We start from the raw sequence: 22,975 nt of genomic DNA on the forward strand, positions 1-22,975 counted from the left end.
AAGTCCTAATTCAAGATTAGGAGCTTATTGAAATGTTTTTGTTTAAGTATTTCCACACCACTTTATGATACATGATGGATCTTCAGGCATTACAGAAAATTCATATGTAGATCTGGTTGAAACCACCTGCTCAACCACTCAGCAATGGACTCTTTTTAATACATTAATAAGCAACAATATGTGTGACCCTCACAAAAAGAAAAGCACATACAGTAAAGAGTGAAGAATGAGCTTGGTCCTCCCTCCCCCAACTCACATTTTTATACCAGTTTTTATTCAAATTCTATGTAAAAAATCATGTTCTTCAGGGATAAGTATTAATTCAACAATTTTGTATTTTATTACCAAGAGTTGAACAATAAGAATTAAAAAGCAATAGATCCTATTCCTAAACCTTTAAGAAGGAATATACCAGATCATGTGAAATTATTTATGATCTAAAGATATAAGTGCATTTCAAATAGATAAAATTTACAGGGAGACACATACCTATTCAGCAAACTATGTGTCTCAGACCCTGTAAAGTAGCATTCAGCAAACCTCAAAGTACTGAAATCTGAAGTATGATAAGGGAACCATGTTGGCTTTTGGGAAAAAAAAACTTGTTTGAAATATGGGAACATTAAGTTCCTGTATGAAAAGTTAATACCTGGGTCTGGATATCATCTCCTGTAACAATATTCCCAACTGCTCGCAAGGCAGGTGATATCACTTTGTAGTCATTGTGCCTAAAACAAGAAAAGGGTGCAGTTTAACAGATATAATGCTCTGCAGTAATCAAGAAGCACAGGAAGACTCCAAAAAATCCAAACCTGATACCACAGGCGAAATTATTACTAGATTATAAAATATACACAAATGTTTATTCAAATATAGATATTCTGTGATGATTGCTATGTGGTGTCATTGTTTTAATACTACCTTTTTTCAATGAATACTCATGAACATATGACATTGTAACATTTCTGGCTGTGTTTTGCTTTTGGGTTTTATGTAACAGTAATATTGAATGTTGCTTATTATAATATTGCTGTACAGTTGTTAACAAAGGCTGCAACCAAATTTGTCACATTTCTTGAAAACGAGTCATGAAAGGTTAAAGAAAAACTGCTTATCAAAAGTAGACAGAACTACATCACAGTTTGAGAAGAACCATGTGAGTCCATATATGAAAACTATGTACAACTTAGATATTTAAATTACCAATAATTAAAAAATACAAGATGGAGAATGAATAAGAATCTATCTTCTAGTGTCAAATGGATAAACCATGTGTAAAAGAAGTAACATCTCTGAATTCAGTACTTTTTAAAAAAATACTATTTGTTACTTTGGGGGGGTGTGTGTCTCTGAATGAAAGAAAAATATTACCCTAATGGAAGTCCAGAGTGAATACAAATGTTAGTAAACAAATTCCTGTTCTTTGAATTTTCACTACTCAGAAACTATAGCAAATTACTAAAAAATATAAGCAACGCTCAAAACTTCCCTAATGTATCAGTTCATTTGGGAGCAAAGTGGATTTTTTTTTCCTGGAACGTATAAAAAGATTTAACTCAGTGTCTTTGTACGAGACTACACTGCATGTATAGTTCATATTTGTTTAATATTACATTTCAGAATGTTAAGCTATGTGATCCAGCATTATGAACATGAAGTCCAGAATTGTTCATATTAAATTTTGTAATTTTGCGAGATCAGAAGAAGCTATCAGATGAGGGGAGGGAACCATATATATACAAAACCATATGAAGCTCTAATTTATTACTTCCGTTCTTCTTGGCCAATTGTGGATATCTGTTATTCATGTGTGGGAGTGAAAGGTATGCAGATATGAATCTGCTTAAGCAAAATGTGTCTATATTGTCCTCATTAAAGCTAACGTTAACCAAGGATTCTTTCTATGCTGTTCTGTCATTTAGTATAGATAACCCAGTCATCCTTAATCCCTCTGAGTTTATTATCTCACTGAGACGTGTGCAGTTCCCCACAAAAGCCTCCAACTATTAAACTTGGTTACATGTCCAGCAATGTCAAGATGCCCCTTCCCAGCTGTTCATGAACTGTGAATCATACAAAGGAAGAGTTGGTTACATAGCCCTCAATGAGTGGCAAAAGGAAGACTGGGCAACTAAAAGAGATATTGCAAATGGGCAAGTTTTACTTCCAAATAAACACATTACTCTGAAAATTATTCTTCATCAAGATCATAGCTAGACAGAAAAATGTGCTGTAAAGCCAAGTTGACTGCTTCTTTAAATGCTATTCAAAAAGGAGGCACTGGAACCAGATGAATCAATCACTGAATGTGAAACAAACATTGATTCAATCTTACACTGACACAGGAAACAGGATAACTCAATTAAAAATTACATTTACTTGTTCTAAAATCCTTACATCAACAGTTCTACAAGTCTCCTACACACTCCAGCATCAATCACAGCCTGAATTTTATCATTCGGTCCATCAGACAAGTAGGAGAGAGCCCAACATGCATCTGCTAGAACATCTGTATCATTAACAAACAGCAGCCATGAAAGGACACTCAGACATGGTGATACCTACAAAGGAAGAAAGAGGAAAATAATTAATCAAATAAATGGTTTCTATTAAAATGACTCAAGAAATGCCAAAATTGAATTCTTATGTATAAAAGGAGTGCTCCACTATACTTCAAGTGTAGACTGTAAAACTGAACCAGTCCAAAGATTAAATAATTGGAGTAAAATGTATGTAACAAATGGATTATCACTGTTGATTTTAATACTCTGAAATTAAGAAGAATTTCAGTTTCTACTGAAAAATAAAACCAAAATTTAGAAACCAATTCCTCTTTCAGATTTTACCCAAACTGAAATATGTATTATATGACAAATTGCTGGTCCTTAAAATGTCTGTCCATTTAATAATACATTTGCTTTTGTATTTGATTTTGCATAACATTTGGAACCTTACAGAGGTAAACAAATTTTTTGTTGGGAAAGGGCTCCTGCTTTCCATGCACATAGAAATTACTGACTTCCTGCCTAATTCCTAAAGAATAATTGTGGCTTTAAAACAAGACAAAGATATAATTACCAGTAAATGTCAATGAGAAAGAAAAAATATCTATCAACATTTTCTTTTTTTTAGTCTCTTGGAGAACATTTTTTAAACAGTAAGAATGGTGGAGATTTGAATGCTTATTCTGGAGTACGCCAGGAGAAAACAGGCAATAGAGAAGGAGATATTCTGACTCTCACACTAGAACAGCAATACAGCTACTAAACTTTCTTAACACTATATTAATTCACCTATTTTTTTAAAAAAATAATGCAGCTATTTATTAAGACAGTTACTCTTATCCCTTGACCATTAGGTTTACTCAAAAACTTTTGAAGAGGAATTCTGTCAAATAATTTTTGAAAGTCCAAATGAATGATATTGATAAGGCCATCTCCAATCACTTGACACTCTCAAGTGTTTTGTTGATGAAATCAAGATATACTGTAATTGCATTTACAGTATTCCCACAATGGGTTTTCCCATATAGCAGCTTATCTGTAATATTTTCCTCAAGTAGACAAGTTACCATGTGTTCTATACCCATCACAAACTCCTCCTGTCATCAACTATGTGGGGGAGTGTCCTTGGTATGAAAGAATATGCATTCATCTCAGTCTTCTTTGAAATTATTGTCCAGCTCCAGCTCAAGAGGAATTCAAGAGGTTTACTGAGGCTTTCCAAACCCTTCCAAGAGTCTTCCCCAGAAAATCCCCAATCCAGCAACAAGGAAAACCCTCCCCCAACGTTTACAGCTCAGTTCCGGAATGACTACAGTATGAATCCATAAAGCTGGAGAAACCCTCAAGGCAAGACAAAATAGAAGCAAGGCAAGGTACAAATACCAAATCCATCGTCCAGGGTCTGGAGACAGGATTCAAGGCAAAAGCAAGTGCAAGGCACAAATCTAGGGTCTAAAATATTGTATTTTTTTGGACTATAAGATGCAGTCGTCCTCCCCCGCAAAAAAGTGGGTGGAAATATTTGTGTTTCTTATAGAGCAAATGTTGCCAATGCCCCACCCACACACCGGCCCCCACCCTTCAGCCTCTGCCTCCCAGCAATTTGCCTCCTTGCAGCAAATAGCAAGATCACCTGATTTAGCACAAGCAGCTGATTGGTGGTTGGATCTGCCTCCGGGAATACCAACGATCAGCTGTTCTAGGCTGTGGGGATCTCTGCCACCCATCCATGCCATTGCCGCTGCCACTTATTGCCGCCTCTGCGTGCCCCATTTTTGGCCTCTGCGCAACAGATTTTCAGCTTCCAGCACCCCATTTTCGGCCCTTGCACACCCTGTTTTTGGCCCGTTCCAGGAAGTGGGGATGAACGCCAATGTCGCCTATCCCTGCCACCTGAAACAGGCTGAAAATGGAGGCAACAGGTGGCAGCGGTAATGGGCAGGAACAGTGCAGATGGGTGGCGGCGATCAATGCAGCCTGGAACAGCTGATCAGGAGACAGATCCAACTGCTAATCAGCTGCTCCTGCTAAATCAGGCTCTGGTGAAGCTGACCAGGCTGTTTACTACAAGGAGGCAAACTGCTGGGAGGCAGAGGCAGTTTTTTTTTTCCTCCCAAAAAGTTAGGTGCGTCTTATAGTCTGGAGCATCTTATAGTCCGAAAAATACGGTACATGGTCATGGTAGGAAGCTCAGCTAAGAGGCTGGTAAGTGCTAGGTACCAAAACAAATGCATTTCCCTAATGTTGCTCCCCTCTTCCTCCTGCACTAAATAGTGGCACTCAGTGCAGCCCATCACGAGGGGCAAGGCTGCTGCTTCATAAGTAAGCGGGCTGGCCTCCATTGCTCCTGTCTCTTCTATACCCTTTGTGCTCTTGGACTGGGTGGAGGAGACAGTTCCTTCTCCTCCTGCTGGCCAGCTGCAGCTGGGCACTTTTTCCACCTGAAGCCTCAGGGCTGTCCTGCTGCAGCTGGGCTTCAACTGACCCATGCTCAGCTAGCTGCTCATCTGATCGCTCCCTGTGATCACTCTGTGTGTGGACTTGTTGCTGTCTGCTTAAAGCCACTGGTTACCACCTGTTACTACCTCTCCGTGACATGCCTGGAAGCAGCTCATCTTCCTTCAAGCTGGCATCCGGAGAGGCATTCGGGAAGCGTCCGAGGAGGCCATCACAATTATGTCTTTCTCCAAGTTCCTAATTCTTCTTTATAGCCAGTTATTTTTTTGAGGACTGAAATAAAGTTAATAGCTCCCAAATTATCTCCCCTCTGTATTTCTTCAACTCTATAGATCAACTATCTGGTGTTCAAGAGAATGAATTTCTTCCCTGAGCACAGGAGGTCAGTGCATCAAGCACAAGCCTATGACTTACACAGATGAGCACAAAAGTGACATCCTATGCAATATACCAAAAATAAAGCAGATGTTGTTGGCAAGTCTGGCTTTCTGTTTCTTTAGAAAAGTTTTTATTTAACCATGGGAGCTATGTTTTACCTCCTATGATATATTTCTATAGAATTTGGACCCCTGTTTTCTTCCATGTAAATCTTGTTTTTCACTCTGAAAAAAATCAATGGTTTTGAATAAGTTTGCAAAAAGGGAAAGAAACTTCCTGTTGTTTCTCAATTACTGTACTTGAAGTGCTTTGCCCCCTCTACTATTAATAATGAAAAATTAGCCACTTCTTCTCTATGCAGGAGCTGGTTGCTATTCCAAAGAAATATTCCAGAAAGATTATTTATAGTTTACAGTAACATAGCAATAATAGGTAGAGTTGAGAATGAGAAAGTAATTGTGAATGAGGCATTCTGGGAAAATAAACCTATTGTGAACAACTTTTTCCACAAATAGAAAAAGTAACAGGAAAAAAAAACCCAGAAAAAAACGAGAACTGAAGATGCTTCTTGGATGAGAAGTAAAATGTTTCCAAAGGAAAAAACTCAAGAAAGTCCAGTTGCCTTTTGGAAAAAGCACCTTTGGGACATTAACTCTTCTTGAATTTTATTCTGTACCTTAACAAAATCTGGAGGAGGGTTCTTCCCTCTGCAAAGATTAGATAGTGCCCATACTGCATTCCGAGTCATGGTAAGACGATTCTGTTTGGAAAGCAATCTGAAAATAGAAATAAGAGGTTTGCAATATCATTTTCCTGCATAGTTGATTGACCGTATATTATATATTTATTATTCAGGCTTATGGGATGCATTACTTATGAACCAACTGTAAGTGTCTTTTTATTGTTAATGAGAAATTACCAATTTGTGAAACACTTCCTTATTTTATCTACACTACACTTTTTATTTCATTTTCATCACGGAAATGAAAGTGGCATAAGTCAGTTTCCCCTGTGGTATTCCATCCAAGCACAGAACAGATCCAGATTATTTAGTTGTTTCTTTTCACAAAGATTGTATCACCCTTACTAATAAATCTGAGTACCATTTGTATCACTTACTGTAATAGAGGGGGCAAGATGTTGCAGTCGAGTACATAGTCTCTACACATGGTACTATCACCTGCAATATTACCTAGAGCCCAAACAGCCTGAGAAAGAAAGAAAAGAGTCAGTATTAAATATGTTTAGTAGAATCTTCAGTGTCCTGTATTCCACTACAAAGACTTTTATAGTATTATATTATCCATCTAAGAAGATTTAAAGACTATACCTTCAGGCTAACTATCAGTAAAACAATACAATTTAAACAGCAATAAATCATAAAGTCACAGTAAAACAAGACACAACATAGCAATCTAGTAAGATAGAATAACACTATAAAGACAATTTTCAGTTGTGGGGAAATCCGTACTATTCTCCTTTCCCCTTTTTATTTTCTGAGAATCTAACTAACCTGTTCCTGCACATCTTCAAATTCTGAGCTGAGTAGTTCTATGAAGATAGGAACAGCTCCTGCTTGGATCACAATCCGAGTTTGAAGGGAATTTCCAGAGGCAATGTTAGTCAGAACCCAGGCGGCTTCAAACTGCATTAGGAGATAGAAAAAGCTTCAGTCACTGATTTTTAAAATATAACATTAAATTCCATTAGTTTATACTCATTTGAATTTACAAGGTCACATATAACTTACAAATAATAACAAGAAATACAAGGATGTCTTTAGTATCTGAGTATCTAAGTATCTATGGTTTCTCCAGTGATACTATCTAACTAGAGAGGTAGATCAAGATGGATCTGAAGAAAAGGTTCTTAGATATAGAAGGTTAAACAGAAATTGCTGCTTTCATTCACACTATAATTCCAAATAACCACCTTTCAGTGTCCAAACCAGCCTATTTATATCATATCAGTTCTCAAATTTAAGACAGTTTTATCTTTAGCTCAATTTAATATTCTCCCCAGTTTCCCGGAAGGGAAATATAGAAAAACTCCATATGAAACTCAATATTGCCCTTATGATATGGGTGCCATAGAAACCACAGCCATGTTCTTCTGTATTACCAGTTCTACAGAGCCATTCACCACCAGTTCATTACCTTTCTTTTCTTTAAATTTCCTGGTCACTCTGACAGCTTTTAGTTGTATCATCTGTTAAATAACCAAGAGAAATTTCCCTAAAAGTAGCAATTTTTTTCTAATTATGTGTAAGCTTCACCCACAAATTGTTGCTAGTAGTTCTAGTAGGGGATACTTTTGTGTTGTTCATTTTATTGATCGAATATACATTGGTCAATGACCAAAATAAAGTTCTATATGTCTGTCTATCTAGTAATCTATCACAATTGAGAGTCCTTGCTTATTGACCACTCATTCAGCAACCAAAGTTACAGTGGCAATGAACAAGTGATAGTTACACTTGATCCCCAAAGTTGCAACTGCAAAGCCCCAGCCACCCGTGCAATGCACAGCGCACCTTTATCATCTTCCTCCCACTACTGACAAGGTGCACCGCCCAACCTGGTCCTCTGTGGCTGTTGGCTGTGCCAAGCCTTCCTCCCGAGGCTGCTTGTGCCCTTCTCTGAATAGCACGCTCCATTCTCACAATGCTTCAAAAAGCTTCTGAGGCCTTCCAAAGCACTGCAAGATGGTTGTGCACACCAATCTCCAAATTATGCATGTCATTCTTCCAATGCTTCTGAGGCCTTCTGATGCAACACAAGAAGAGCATGTGCAAACTGAGGAATGGTAGGCACAGTCTTCTTATGAGGTTTTGGATTTCAGAAGCCATTCAAAGCATTAACAAACAGGGCACATTATTTGTGGAATGGTTCACGCTATTTGGATCATTTGTCTTAGGCACCATTAAACTTACATTTTTATAAACAAGCCATAATGCAAATTGTGGTTTAAGGCACATATACAAAATGATTAATATGGGGAAAACACATAAAAAGGAAGAGAAAGAAAAAGATTTGGCTGCTTAAAGCCCACCATTTTAAAATGAGCATCTTGGATGCGATTTTAAAAAAAACGGGATGGATGGGTGGGGGAGAAATCTCCAGAACTATTTGTCTTTATTTTCATATCTCCAATTGTGGATACTGAAATATTTGCATCCAGGTTTGCAACCCTTTCGAGAGAGAGAGAGAGAGAGAGACAAAAATTCATAACAATAGGGAAAAGCTTCAGGGAAGGTAAACAGCAGCCCTTAGTCATCAGTCTACTACCTGAACAACATTACAAGACTCATGGACCAAACTAGTATTAGTTCAAGCTAATACTGATCCTTTGGACAGATTTGTGTAAAGAACTCTATCAAACAACGCAATGCAAATCGTGACAAACCCACATATTCCACTTTTGTAGCCTTCCACCTTAATTTAAACTCAAGGGATTTTGCACACAAACATCTCACTAATAGAGGGGAAGAGGTCATAGCACATCAAGAATGTCATTAAAGTTTATTAAACATGCATTTAGTTGTATATTTATGCAGTGGTGAGATTCAAATATTTTTACTACCAGTTCGGTGGGTGTGGCTTGGTGGGCGCACTTTGCGTGTGTGCATACTTTATGTGTGCATGCGCACCAAATGCGCACTTTGCACAGGCGCGGAGGTGTTCTAACTCACCTCCTGCAAGCCTGCACGATCCTGGTCGCTTCAGTAGCTGCCGCCCACTCTTCTGTGCTGCGCAAAGCAGCTGCGCTTCAAATTCAGCGGATAAGGTGAGTATGGGAGACCGTTAGGGCGGGTGGGCCCAACAGCACAGGGGCGGAGAGAACCAGTTCGATCTCCGCTGCTTATCGCTGCTACTGGCTCGGCATAACTGGGCATAAGCGGTAGAATACCACCACTGTACTTATGCATTCATTTGGGAATTTAAACAATTTATAAACAAATAAATAGGAAATAAAAACTAACATTCATGGTTTCACTGAGTGGAAATAAACTAAAATGAAACCATGTTCTTTGTAAAAATAAAAATTTTAATGATAAAAGTTTTTGAGTTATCATACAGTACCTTGACTGCAGTGAGTTTAGATTTTTTAAAATTATGTATGAATATGCATTTTACAAACTAATGAGCACACACAAACATCACACCTGTAATGTGCAGTTTTCCTTCCGTTTCAGGAACTCCACAAACCTTGCAACAACTCCTGGTGTGCTAATAACTTCATCTATAGGAGGATTTGGTTCTGTTTGAGATGATACAAAATGAAAATATATTAAAATAACACTGTTATTCTTTGAATATGAAGCAATTTAACATTTGGGCAGATAGCTACAGTATGGTCTGTATCATAAATGCAAAATCATTCTTTTAAGATATGGACTGAAACATATTTTGAACCAGATGCTATTTTCTCAAAAAGGGAGCAGGGAAAAATGAAAATTAAGATAATTAATTGTTAATTAAATGATAAACACATAGTTTAACTCATAGTTTAACAACTTTTAACTGATTTTAATTATAAAATATATGATAAAATTTAGTATGAAGTGCATAGATTCATGTTAAAGGTGTCAACTTATAAAACATTCCTATGTCTGTTTTAGTAGTTGCCATAAAAAGGGGGGGGGGAGGAAATCTGGAAGAGCAGTGCAGCAGTTTGAAATCGAACGTACTTACCTTTAAAAGATTATAACTAAACTACCAGAGCTTTTGCCCGTGAATATATTTAATTACCCAGCCTGTGAACATGCTTAATTGGAGAATCTGGTTTATGAGACACCCAGGGGAGAGGGGGGAAATGGGGGCACAGGTGACTGTAAATTACATATGCCAGAGTTGGCTCCATACAGGGCAATGCCAGTATGTCGCCTCTAATGAATCCTTTGAAGTTTTTTGAAGTTTGGCTCAAGAATCATGATTTAATTAGGGCGATTGCTGGAATCCTGACAAAAAGTTTTAAACTATTTGTGCACTCATATATCATCCCAACTATTTATCTCTCACATACACACAAACATAAATTACAGAATTTAACTTTTCACCAATTGATTTTCTGCTCCTATAAAACCAAACAATTCTAGGGCAACAAATGCAGACAGGGACTCTGTCCTTTATTTCTTTCCTTTTCTAAAATATTTATTTTGTTTGTCTGTCTCGAAAGAACATGCCTCCAGTTGGGTAAACTGAAATTCTTCAGCCTTCCTTCCCTTCCCTTCCATCTCAGTTCAATGTCCTTTCTCTTCCATCTCTGGCCTGTTCTTATTGGATAGGCCTTTTCTCCATAATAGAGAAAAGAACATTAGAGACTGTAAGCTGTAAAAAGACTTGAAAGAAGCCATTTTATCACTATGTTATTTCCTTAATAAATCTTACATTTTATTTTTTTTCATGCAAGTGCCTGCTTCAAGACTAGGAATTTGAAAGTAGTCATTGTAAGAATGCGAGGCCAGGCGAGGAGATGCGTGCCCATCTGATCAATGTCACAATCCCTCCTCCCATCTAATGACAACAACAAATATGCAAAAGTGTAGAACCAGGTATGGTTGGAACTTCAATAGTCTCAAACTGTAATTTAGCTATCTGAATGGTTCTAGAAACAGGAGTGTTTGCTGAACGATTCTTTTTTTCACAGCGAGAGGAAGAAAAGGACAATTTTTAAAAAGCAGCACATGGGAATGATACAACAAGTGATTCTAGAAGAAATAGGCTTCCCAATTTCTACTTCAATAAGAGAAAGCAACAAAAATGAGTTTTTGTTATATAGTGCAAATACAGAGACAGAAGCAGCTGAAATTCAGCAATTCTATTTGTGATCTATATTTTTCATTCTTTCCTGTGTATATGTTTTCTTCAATTTAATGTTATTGGATTAGCTTTCAATGCAGTTAACTGTAACTACCAATAATCCAGCTATTTTATGCTAAATATCTGCATCTTTATTTTAATAGAGATTTTATCTGCAGCCTCTAAACCTGTTCAACAATTTTCCTCAGAAATGTGACTTGACTCTACTCCTTAAAACAGAAGTGTAAGTCTATTCCGGTTTGGGTTTCTTCAGCGACAGACCAAAATCCGCGATCGTGCGCGGTTTCGATCTGTGCTCACCGCTGGAGCGCCCCGATCCTTCGCATTCGGGGCAGAAGCCACCCCGTAGAGGTGGTGAAGAGGGGGGAGATTGCTAGTCGAGTGGAGGGGAGCCGCACCTCTCCTCCTTGGTTGGTCTAAACTCCCTTCCCCGAAAGCGGTTGCAGCGGTGGTCAGAAATGGCCACCTCAAAGAAGAACCCAACTGGATAAGATTGTGCAGGAGGAAGACAAACAGGAAAGCAGGACAGACCGGGCTAAACAACAGAGAACATCTAAGCAAGGTACCCTGAATCTAAAAGTATCTAGAGGGATACTTCTGAAAGAAGATCTTTAAGCAGCGAAGGAGAGAGAAAAGGAAGTTAAAAACCCTTTTTTAACCTTTATATTGACAATTACAAATGGTATGGAAAGAAATTTATGTTAAGCTATTTTTACACTAATAGGCAACTTTAAGCTGAAATCTAAGGGTCAAAAGGAGAATAAAGATTTTTCTTTGGTCATTTTAAAGCCCTAAAAAGGAGAAGAGTGGAGGCAAAAGGGTGGAACTTGGAATAATGAAAAAATGGAGTGCCACCTGGAAAAATAAAGAGGATTAACAGTGAAATTTTGAAGACTCCCGAGGATACATTGTAACTGAAATCTTATTAAAAGGTACAGTAACCCATGGAAAGGAAAAGTAAAGAAAGAAACAAGAAGGAACATTTTGGGATCATTTGGTGATTTAAAAAAAAAGTTTTTGGCATTGGATTTTTTTTTCTTTTTCTGTTTTGACTTAAAAGTCAATCGGGTGGTTGTTCAAAAGTGTTTAAAATGGCATCACTCCTGGAGGAATTGAAGATGAGTCTTAAAAAACAGAAAGAAGATGCAGAAAGGGGAGGAAGATCCTTTGGCTTCGTATTTGAATTTTTTGAAATGGAGATCCTGAACTATGAAAAGCAAAAGGAAGAACTTCAAGAGCAAGAAGGGCGGGACAAAGAAGAAGCCATTTTCAATGATCAAATAATGCAAAGTGTGGTAAAAAGGGGAAAAAAGGGGAAAGGAACTTGAGATCAAAGGGAACGGCCAAAAAGAAAAATAGTCTGAAAAAGAAGTATAACAGCAAGGAGAAGCAGAAAAGAAAACTACAGAAGGGAAAATTAGAGAGAGAAGGGTATAAAAAAAGGGATGAGAAAAAAAAGGGGGGGGGGAGATAGAAAGGGAAAGAACTTATGAGGGACAAAAACAGGAAATAAAGAAAAAGGGGAAACATACTAGGATTAAAGGTATTTGCTCAGCTAGAAAACACAGAGACAATGGCTAAATTAAGTTAAAAGTGAGGATTCTGCAAAGGTACAAAAGATAGTGTTGTGACAGTAGAATACTGTAATAAGTTAGAAATGAAATAAGTAAATAATCTATGAGATAAAACTGTATTGTTATGTAATGGTACGTTTAAAATTAATGCAATAAAGAAGGGAGGGAAACATTGTAATTGTTTCTAAAGATTGATAAAATATTTAAAAGAAATGTGAAAGATTTATAAGGAAATCTATACCAGTCACTAGAATGAATTTGAATAATTATTTTGCTTATTAATAGTAAATAATTTATAAGATAAAACTGTATGACTATCCAATGGTATGCTTATTAACAATTAACATAATAATGAAGGAGGGAAACATTTCAATTATTCTCAAAGATTGATAAATATTGAAAAGAAACGTGAAAGATTTACAAGGCTCATACCAGTACTAGAATGAATTTGAATAACTATTTTGTTTACTAATGTTTATATATCTATATCTATCTATATCTATATCTATAATCTATATCTATATCTATATATAGATATATATATATATATATATATATATATATATATATATATATAGTTTTTGCTATGTTTTTAGAATTTTTCTTTTTACATTTTCAAGGGGAAGTACCAAGCAGAGTCTGAATGATGAGATCTACACGATATAAAATAGATATTAGAAATTTGAATGTTATAATTTTAGAATGCACAAATTTAATGTTTAATGAGATTTCATACGATAATAACAATAAGATTTAAAGGTGTTGCACTCCAATTGGCAATCATAGGGGGAATTTTGCTTTTTAAGAATGTTGGAAGAGAACATATGAAATTGTAAACAAGACAGACGAAAGTATAAGTATAATGAATAAAAAGATATAGAAATTTAGGTAAAAGAAATACAATTGAATAAGAAGAAAATGAGATAACCATAAAAGAAAATTAAGAGAAGTAAAGGGAGAAAGAGTGAGAAGTTGGAAAAAGAGTAATAAGATATGAAGTTGAATACATAAGATGAATATGCATATGAAATTGTGTCTGTATGGAAATGTGATAACCCGGAACCATGCTGTACTCAAATAAGATGGTTTTATTTGCTTTGTTAAAACTCAATAAAACTTTATTTAAAAAAAACAGAAGTGTAAGATGCCATCTTTTTATGTGACATTTTGAAATGTTTTCAATATTTTTTATTTTAAGTCTAACTTTTCCTTGTGTTGATTTTGAGTATCTTTGGTAACAGGTAAGGAAATATTAAATAAATGAATAGTGAATACTCTACATCTACTCAGAAATTCAACTGAACAAATCTAATAATAGTGTAGAGAACATCTGGGTTAATATAAGTGGGGCAACAAATTAAAAACTACTATTGTTGGTGTCAATTACTGTTTGCCCACATAAGGAAAAGACGCTGCAAGTGTATCTAAAACCAAATTGCAAATATTTTTTAAAAGGAGGGGGAGGGGTTTAATCATCTAAATCAACCACTAAGAAAAACCCTGTCAAGTATAGTTCTAATCAAATTTCTGATTTGTGTCAAATTACCTTCAGAGGGTGAAGGAAGGTCAGCTGTTCTTCGCATGATTCTAACAAAAATATTAATAGTCAATTAAATTTAACTATAGTCAAAAACATACTTTAAACCTCAAAAAGTGGATTTTAATAAATGTAGAGCAATAATCAAGAGGATCCCGTGGCAGAATATTCTTATGGGAATATTAAGATACGTAAGAATTTCTTTTAAAGGAGATACTAAAAGCATTATCACAAATAATTCCAGTGAATATAAAATGAAGGGCATAAAAAGAAGCCCATATGACAATTAAAAAGCATAGTGCTATTTATTGAAAACTAAAGTTCAGAATTTGTGAAAGTTGCTGAGTATAAAGATCAGTGGTGGTATTCGACCGGTTCTGCCCGGTTCTGGAGAGTGGTAGGAGCAATAAGCAGCGGAGACCAAACCTCTCCGCTGATCTGCTGGCTCTGCTGTTGGACCCACCTGCCCGCCCAGGCTCCCACACTCACCTTTATCCGCTGAATTTGAAGCGCAGCTGCTTTGCGCGGCACAGAAGAGTGCTGTGCGGCAACTGCTGAAGCAACTGGGATCGTGCAGGCTTGCAGGAGGCGAGTTAGAATGCCTCTGCGCCTGTGCAAAGTGCGCATTTGGTACACACATGCATGCAAAGTGTGTGCACGCACACAAAGCGTGCACACCAAGCCACACCCACCGAACCAGTGGCAACAATGTTTGAATCCCTCCACTGATAAAGATGAATGCATTAAGCATAGAATTATAAGAATCAGTATTAGGACTTCGTACTGTTTGTTATTTTTAACAATTACTTGATTTAGGAGGCATAAATAATGCTTATTCGTTCTGTAGATGGCTTAAAATTGGATAGGATAGTTAATATCTTTACTAGAAAGGGAAATCATGATGATGTAGCTGCAAAAATGACAAATACAACTTTACTCTGGATCAAAAGAATTATAACTTCTAAATCATTTTGCATTGGTCTAACTATCCCAAATACTGTGTTTCATTCTGGGCCTACATTTTAAGAATTCAGGAGAATGAATTCAGGATTCCAGAGAACTGGAACATGTTCATAGAAAAGTGATGAGGATGATCAAGGGACCAAAACCTAAGTTCTGTGAAGTGGGTTGAAGGAATTATGCAAAATCAAGTCTTAAGGACTGAATATTTAGAAGAGAATAGGAATGCCCTGTTCAAATATCTCACGCAGAAATTATTCTTTGAATACAAAATACAGAATCCAAATTGAACAATGGATTTAAGTTGCAGGAAGGCAAATTTCAATTACATTATAAAAGTGTTCTAATTGTAACAGTAATTCAACAGGTGGGAAATTTGAGTTTTGACAAATTGTGAACATAATTAAAAAAAAAGAAACATGATAAACTAAGTAGTAACAACTGGTTATATTCAATATGCTAGTAGTCAGATATTAAACATTGCCTTTAAGTATTAATAAAGACCAAGAGTAGCATTTAGATCTTCATTTTGTGTTGCAGAATTAAGAAAATGATTACATAAATATAAGAAGGGTGTGTGAGGGTGCGTGTGTGAGGGTATGTGAGAGAAGATATAGGAAAACTACAAAAAATGTTGTGCGTGTTAAGTGATTTACAAAATAAGAACCCAACAGCAAAGATGCTATGCAAAATCTACTAGAAGCAAACAATTCCTTGCAATTTCCATGAAGATCCATTTTCCTTCAGTGGATAGAGGGAAATACTCTTCTGGGTTGCTCCTCCCATTCAGTCTGTTAGGTACAAATAAAGATTTTACATGCTCCTACTCTGGAAGAAGCAGCCCTACCCCTTCAGTTTTTGTGATAAACTCCTTCAGAATATAGAAGGATGAAAAATAAAAAGATAGGAACAAGTGTTTTCTCTTCCTCTGCTGGGTGAGCATTCACTTGAAAAGGATAGATGCAGTCTATGCCCATCAAGGTGGCAACTTTTCTCTTCCTCAAGATATTGGTTGCCTCACTTATTACACAGAGAGGAGGTTCCCTGTATGGTAGTGTAGTCTCCTTTGCCATTGAGGGAAATAGGCCATGAGGATTGGGTGGGGAGAAGTCTGCCAAGGTTACCTGGTGCATCCAATGGCAGAAGTCCAGATGAAACGCCGATCACTTGGTCGTGGGAGATGGGGGATTGGCTGCTCGTTGTCTCTAGGCTTAATCCCTTCCTACCCCATGGTAGGAAGCTCTCAGCTCTTCATGGGGATTGAATGAGTTCTGTTCACCTGCAGAGGTGACACAAGTGGAATCTATTGACTCAGCTGTCGAGCCAAGAGCTGCTCCCGGGATAGTCTGTGGAAGGGAGGCTGCTGCAGAGGGGTCGGGGAAAGACTTTTAGGAAGACGAGTACCTTTTCAAATCAGAGACACTGTATATTTTGATCCTCCTCTTAGGTCGAGTGGAGAAGAGCAACCCAGACAAGCAAAATTTCCTCCACTGTGAAACACTGGATCCCTAGATGCACATTGTTTTATAAAACTGAATAAACTCTAATCTTGTTGAGAAAGAGAAGAGCAGACTTCATCTACAGAAAAATCTACATATTTTAACTTTTACGGACAGCTTACGCACTAGGTCATTCTCTATTTTCCGACTTTGTGCTTTCTATGACATCATCCCAAAGTATAGTGTAGTAAGTATGAATACATGTATATGAATGAATGATGAATGGAACAGGAAATTAAAATATATTATTATTTAGAATTAGATAAGATCATTTCATCCACTTGTTTCTCTATATATTTATCCATAAAAGTTATATAAAATATGAATTATTTTACACTGTGTTCTAAATTTCTTTCCTCTACAACCTCTTTGGGATGGTGGGTATTATCGGGTATTCTGAAAACCCAATGTGAGTGCAGCTGCAAAATGATTATTGAGCGGGCATATAGTTGAATTGGAATAAACAGTTGCTAGAGCAATGCGGTGATTAGGACGTGAAAGGCAAAATATTTTGGGATAGACATGGAACACCTGTTAGGAATTCCTAACTAAATGTAGCTTTTCTTAAGAATCTATTCCTGCTGTGCCAGCCACAAAAGACCAAAAAATAAATAAAATTCAGCTGCTTTAAATTATTTGAGTCAGGTGCAATGCACATATCTCTGAATGCTCTGGATTACATTCTGAATTTACCTCACTGTATAGCTTCAAGGCACCAGAATGCTAACTACAAACCTTTACCCTCCACCAAGACATGACCTACGACCTCTATTTACCTTTGTCTATTTTCTGGACATGAAACTGAAATATAGGGAAGCAACCATTCAGCTTGTATTTTTCTAGGAGAATTTAGGGATCACAGGCATTCTCAGAAATTATGAAATCGTTGCACTTTTGCTCTACATTTTCAAGATGCCACCCATCCAATGTTTTTAATTATTTTTTTAATGTAGGAAGTTGAACGGGAATGAGCCTGATGAGCATCCAGGGAGGTTTCTTTGGCACTGGTACTCCTCGGCTCCTTACCTGGCATCCTGTTGATGTGTAGTAACTGCTAATAATAGGACAACTTTGATGGAAACTCACAAGACATGCCTAGGAGCAGCAACTTTCTCTAGCACTCTTGCACTCACCTTTTGAAAGAAGTTTTCGGAACTTTTGGGTAGCTGAGAGCTGCTGCTCTGGGCTGTTGGAAAAGATCATCTCAGTCATGTCGGAGGTGATCACTGCATTCTACAATTCCAAATGGAAAAAAAATTAACTAAAACACTGCTTCTAAATTCAAAAAAATTAAATTGACTCATTTAACAACTGTGGCAAGAAAGGTCATAAAAGCGGGCAAAACTCGCTTAACAAAAATGTTGAGCTCAATTGTAGTTGTAAGTCAAAGACTACCTATACAACCTAATACAGGTAGTCCTCGACTTACAACAGTTCATTTAGTGACCAAAGTTACAGCTCTGAAAAAAGTGAGTTATGACCATTTTTAACACAACCGTTGCAGCATCCCTATGGTTGCATGATTATTCAGATGATTGGCAACTGCCATGTATTTATGATGGTTGCAGTGTCCTGGATCATGAGATCAACTTTTGTGACCTTCTGACAAGCAAATTCAATGGGGAAGCCAGATTCACTTAACAACCATGTTACTAACTTAACAAATGCAATGACTCACTTAACAACTGTGACAAGAAAATTTGTAAAATGGGGCAAAACCCACTTAACAAATTTCTCACTCAGCAAAATAAATTTTGGGCTCAGCTGTGGTCATAACTCGAGGACTACCTGTACCATGTTCACACCAAACTATAAAGGATCTTCATAGTAGTTGACTAAAGTTCTCTTTCCCCTTTGGTGTTTGAAGGCATCCAAACATGGAATAACTCAGACTATATAGAATGGAAACAACCTACTGAACCTATGAAACAAAAGGACCTGTGGCAAAACTTAACATTCAATAGCTTCTACAAAGCCATGACAATTTAATTTTGTACATTATTGAATATGAATGGGTTTTATCAAATTGAAGCACTGTCGCAGGAACATTAACAGAGAATACTAACAGGGCAGCTGTGATTCTAAAGAATGGGAAATATCTCGCTATAAGTAGCTAAATAAGTTAGGCTGTAATCATTAGGCCAGGTGAAAAGATGGAGCTAGTCAAAAGGACTAAGTATTTTTAATATAAGTTTTTAATGCTGTAAATCCAGTTGTAGCATTAGTGATGGATGGGAAATCGTCTCTTGAGACCTGAAAAAGATCTGTTTCAAACTTGCAAAGTCCCTCTGAGAGACAAATAATTTTTTGGAGATTTGAGAGCTCTGTTTGGCTTTGTGCTGAAGACTTTCAGGGACCAAAGCCTGAGAGAAAATAGATCTCAGGTTGAAATGATTTGGCAGTCAGGCTTTGAGAACATGTAGGTTCTACAAAAGGAATCTATGCATTTCAGGTGAGTTAGAAATGTTGGCTTTTTGATAAGAACAGATCTGAAAGAAAGTTTGCCTGAAAAAGGAAGGAGGTGTAAGATTTGCCTTTTCCAGCTCTAAGCACTAAGAGGCCATCACATGTCGCTCATGTGTTGATGGAGATTCAGCATAAACTTATTACTAAAACATCCTTCAGAGCAGGGGTTTCCAATCTTGGCAACTTTAAGCGTGGAGGACTTCAACTTCCAGAATTCCCCAGCCAGCAAAGCTGGGAGTTGAAATCTGCCAGGCTTAAAGTTGCCAAGGTTGGAGACCCCTGCTTCAGAGGGAAACTGGAATGGTAACTAGTGTTGGTATGGATAATTACAGAATGCTTACTGGGCATTTACTTCCAAATCTACACATGGTTTCTCCTAAATTTTCTGTCTATTTTATATTTACTTCTTATATCAATTGATATGACCACCCATCTCATAATTACAACTCTCTGTTGTACATAGGATTAAAACCAGACAATACCAAAAACACTTAGCTAGGAAAGAATGGCAGCCAAAAAATACCCCCAACTCAAATAATACATTGCTTAAGTTCCAGAGAGTGCTAGTTTGGTGCAGTGGTAAGACATCAGGATACAAACCCAGAGACCACCAGTTCCAATTTACACCTTAGGCACAAAGCCAGTTCTCAGCCCTAGGAAGCAGGTAAGGGCAAATCACTTCTAAAAATATTGCCAAAAAAACTGCAAGGACTTGTCTAGAATCAGGCACAGCTGAATGGAAGAAAAAAAGTTCTGAAGAAAAATCAATTTATTTAAGTTTCAGATTCAATCAGGGCTGTAAAAAAGTCTGGTATTGATTTTGCTAGAAGCAATATCAGGTTGAAAGAAGATATGGGACAAAAGCTAGCAAGAATGAAGTTCAGTAGTTCAATTCCCCCTTTAAATAATCAGGTATAGCTTTGAAAGTGATGTTAGGCTAGGGTTTTCCCTCCAGCATTGCAAATATCCTGCAGAAATACTGTAACTATAGAGATTGTTTCTCCTATATAGAACAGAATGACTATGTCACTGTGCAACATAAATACCGTGTAGATTGTTTATCTGCAAGAGGCTTAAAACTACTGGAAATAGCTTATAAATACAATAACACATATATAGTGCATAGCCCAACTGTTATTTATCTGGGGTTTTTCCCCCCAAGGCAAGAATGTAGCATAAAATATACAGTGGAACCTCGGGTTGTGAACGCTTCTAGTCGCGACCAAATCAGGTGACAACCAGAATTTTTGCTTCTGTTTTGCTTCTGGTTGCGAACAGATCTTCGGGTGGCTACCAAGCAAACCCGAAAACCACCATGGCGATTTTTTCTGCTGTGGCGATTTCCCCTTCAGCGTCAATTTTTTTTGGGTCCGTGCATGCGGAGATGGTCATGCTTCCAGGCACAACCAAATCAGGTTGCGACCATAGTCCTGGAATGGATTACGGTCGTGACCCGAGGTTTCACTGTACTTATTTTGAGACTGTTCATGAATTAGTAGATATCTTGATTCCAGAAAACTGTGTTTTGCGTTATAGCTTTCAAAATGATCAATAATGAAATTATTACAATGGCTGATCACACAGTCAGCCAGATGTTCAGACTGGATTTGGCATTTTATTATGGACTTACAGATGTCATTTCCATGTTATTCATTTGAGTTTCATGAAAACCACCATCTGACATAACTTCCTCCTCTGTCTCTTCATCAGCTGTAGCAACATTTCTACGTTTAAATAACTAGAAGAGAAATGCAATGATATTAAATGATATTAAAATTAAAAGTATGTAATTTAGAGAATAAAACAATTCACAATTTATCAAACAATCATAAGGTCCTAGACTCTATAACCTCTTCAGTCATGTTTGAAAAAAAATGCTAGGAGGGGCACAAAATAATATAACTGTTGGAGAAAATTGCGATTATACAATCAGCTATATACAATGGATATAAAGTCTACACATTTCTGTTAAAGTGTCAGATTTTTGAAATGTAAAAAAAAATCAGACCAAGATAAATCAGTTTTTTTTTTCAAGCTTTAACATAACATAAAAGCTGTACTATTCAAAACAAATTGAAATCTTTTAGGGGGAAATATAAAAGAAAGGTACATAAAGATGCATAACATAAAGATGCATAACCTTAAACAAATACCTTGTTGAAGCACTTTTGATTTTATGACAGCAGTGTTTTGAGGAAGGAGTCTGGCATCTTGCCTTCTGAATCTTTGCCCATTCTTCCTTGCAAAAGTGCTCCAAATTTATGAGGACGTGCACACTTATGCAACCACGTTATTGTAAATTGTTATTGTTATTTTTATCCCTAAAAGATTCCACTTTGTTTTTTCAATTGAATTATACAGCTTATATGTTGTATTAAAGGTTGAAAAAAAGATGATGTAATTTATCTTTTCTGATTTTGTTTAACATATCAAAAATCTGGCATTTTAACAGGGATGTGTAGACTTTCTATATCAATTGCATACTGTGGAAAAGAGTATAAAATTGAGGCAAAATACAAATATTGTGCAATGTATTTGAAAAATCCTATCCCTCCCCCACTTTCAGCTGTCATGTCTATCTTTATCTAGCTCAGGGCTGTCAAACTCCTGGCCTGTTGGCCGGATGCGTCATGCACTGACCACACCCATGCCCAGTTTAGTGAAGGGAAAAAAAAAAATCCCGATACATCACATGATGCTGCCGTGATGACGTCAGTTTGACACCCCTGATCTAGCTGAAAGAGTGTAGATCAGGGGTGTCCAACCTTGGCAACTTTAAGACTTGTGGACTTCAACTCCCAGAATTCCTCAGCCAGCTTATAAATATAGGGAGTTGAAGTCCACAAGTCTTAAAGTTGCCAAGGTTGGACACCCCTGGTGTAGATATTCTGCTGTACATCCATAACAGAATGACAAACAGCTACTAATATCCTTTAACCTAAAGTAGCGGCCTCTGAATTTCAGTTTTGTTAGTCCACTTTAAGTGGGACGTAAGAGTATAGAGGAGCAGGATCATTCAGTTGCCTGTACAACAGCTTTAAAACATGAAATACTAACCTTTCCAGAAGATTATCAACTAAATCAAAAGTTTCCAAACTTTCTTAGTTGCTGGCTTCCTTAGTTAATTTAGTTTGGGAGTCACAGAGCTACATATTGAAAGGGGCTCACAGCTCCTAATTAAACAATTTATTTCACATATTTTAAAATAATCAGTGACATATTTTCTGTTAAGTTGGAGAGTAGGTAATAGAAAGCACTACTAATTTTTTTGGCCTTGGGGTAGAACAAAAGAGATTTTCTGAATTTCAATAGTTTCCAGTAGCAGAATACTAAACATATTTTACATTATTTCATATAAAATATAAAGTTCTTTAAATTACTGCAACACAATTATACTTAGAAAATTCATGTAATGTTAGAAAGAACATTATGAGTAGAACTCTTTTATCCAGTACTTGAAACCAAACACCAAAAGCATGTCCAAAAGCTCATATTTTCTTCTTCCTTATTATTTCACAAGAACATAATTACAATTTAAGAAATTTAAGTTTCTAAGTAATAGGGAAGAAAAAAAATATGTAGTATGTTCAATGAACAGTATATAATAAAATGTATTCCAATCTGAAACTTGTTACATGTACATGGGAAGCAGTAAATTTTGTATAACACATAACAAAATTTAGATAAACTTTCAATAAGAGAACCATGTCCCTTTGAAAGTAAAAATTATAAACAGAGCCAATAAGAATGACCAGATTTCTTTAAACGTGTGCCAGCC

General features: G+C 36.7%; 1 protein-coding gene and 1 long non-coding RNA gene across 5 annotated transcripts in view; one reads left to right on the top strand and one right to left on the bottom strand.

Annotated features, from left to right (window-relative positions):
• Positions 1-22,975, top strand: part of LOC148132379 (uncharacterized) — a 531,004-nt gene that overhangs the window by 73,304 nt on the left and 434,725 nt on the right. The window lies entirely within an intron of this gene.
• KPNA1 (karyopherin subunit alpha 1) overlaps positions 1-22,975 on the bottom strand; it is a 39,404-nt gene that overhangs the window by 8,676 nt on the left and 7,753 nt on the right. For all 4 annotated transcript variants that reach the window (XM_087957249.1, XM_026675438.2, XM_087957250.1 and 1 more), the window contains 8 exons: positions 20,828-20,935; positions 17,865-17,964; positions 9,505-9,599; positions 6,853-6,984; positions 6,459-6,547; positions 6,016-6,115; positions 2,398-2,561; positions 650-728 (listed from right to left, as the gene is read on the bottom strand). In XM_087957249.1, coding sequence (XP_087813375.1) covers positions 650-728; positions 2,398-2,561; positions 6,016-6,115; positions 6,459-6,547; positions 6,853-6,984; positions 9,505-9,599; positions 17,865-17,964; positions 20,828-20,935 — 867 coding nt within the window. The remainder of the gene's footprint in view (positions 1-649; positions 729-2,397; positions 2,562-6,015; positions 6,116-6,458; positions 6,548-6,852; positions 6,985-9,504; positions 9,600-17,864; positions 17,965-20,827; positions 20,936-22,975) is intronic.

The sequence above is a fragment of the Notechis scutatus genome, chromosome 2, assembly GCF_049901735.1.
Source record: "Notechis scutatus isolate UNSWTSFEM ecotype Mainland chromosome 2, rNotScu1.2, whole genome shotgun sequence".
Lineage (NCBI taxonomy): Eukaryota > Metazoa > Chordata > Lepidosauria > Squamata > Elapidae > Notechis > Notechis scutatus.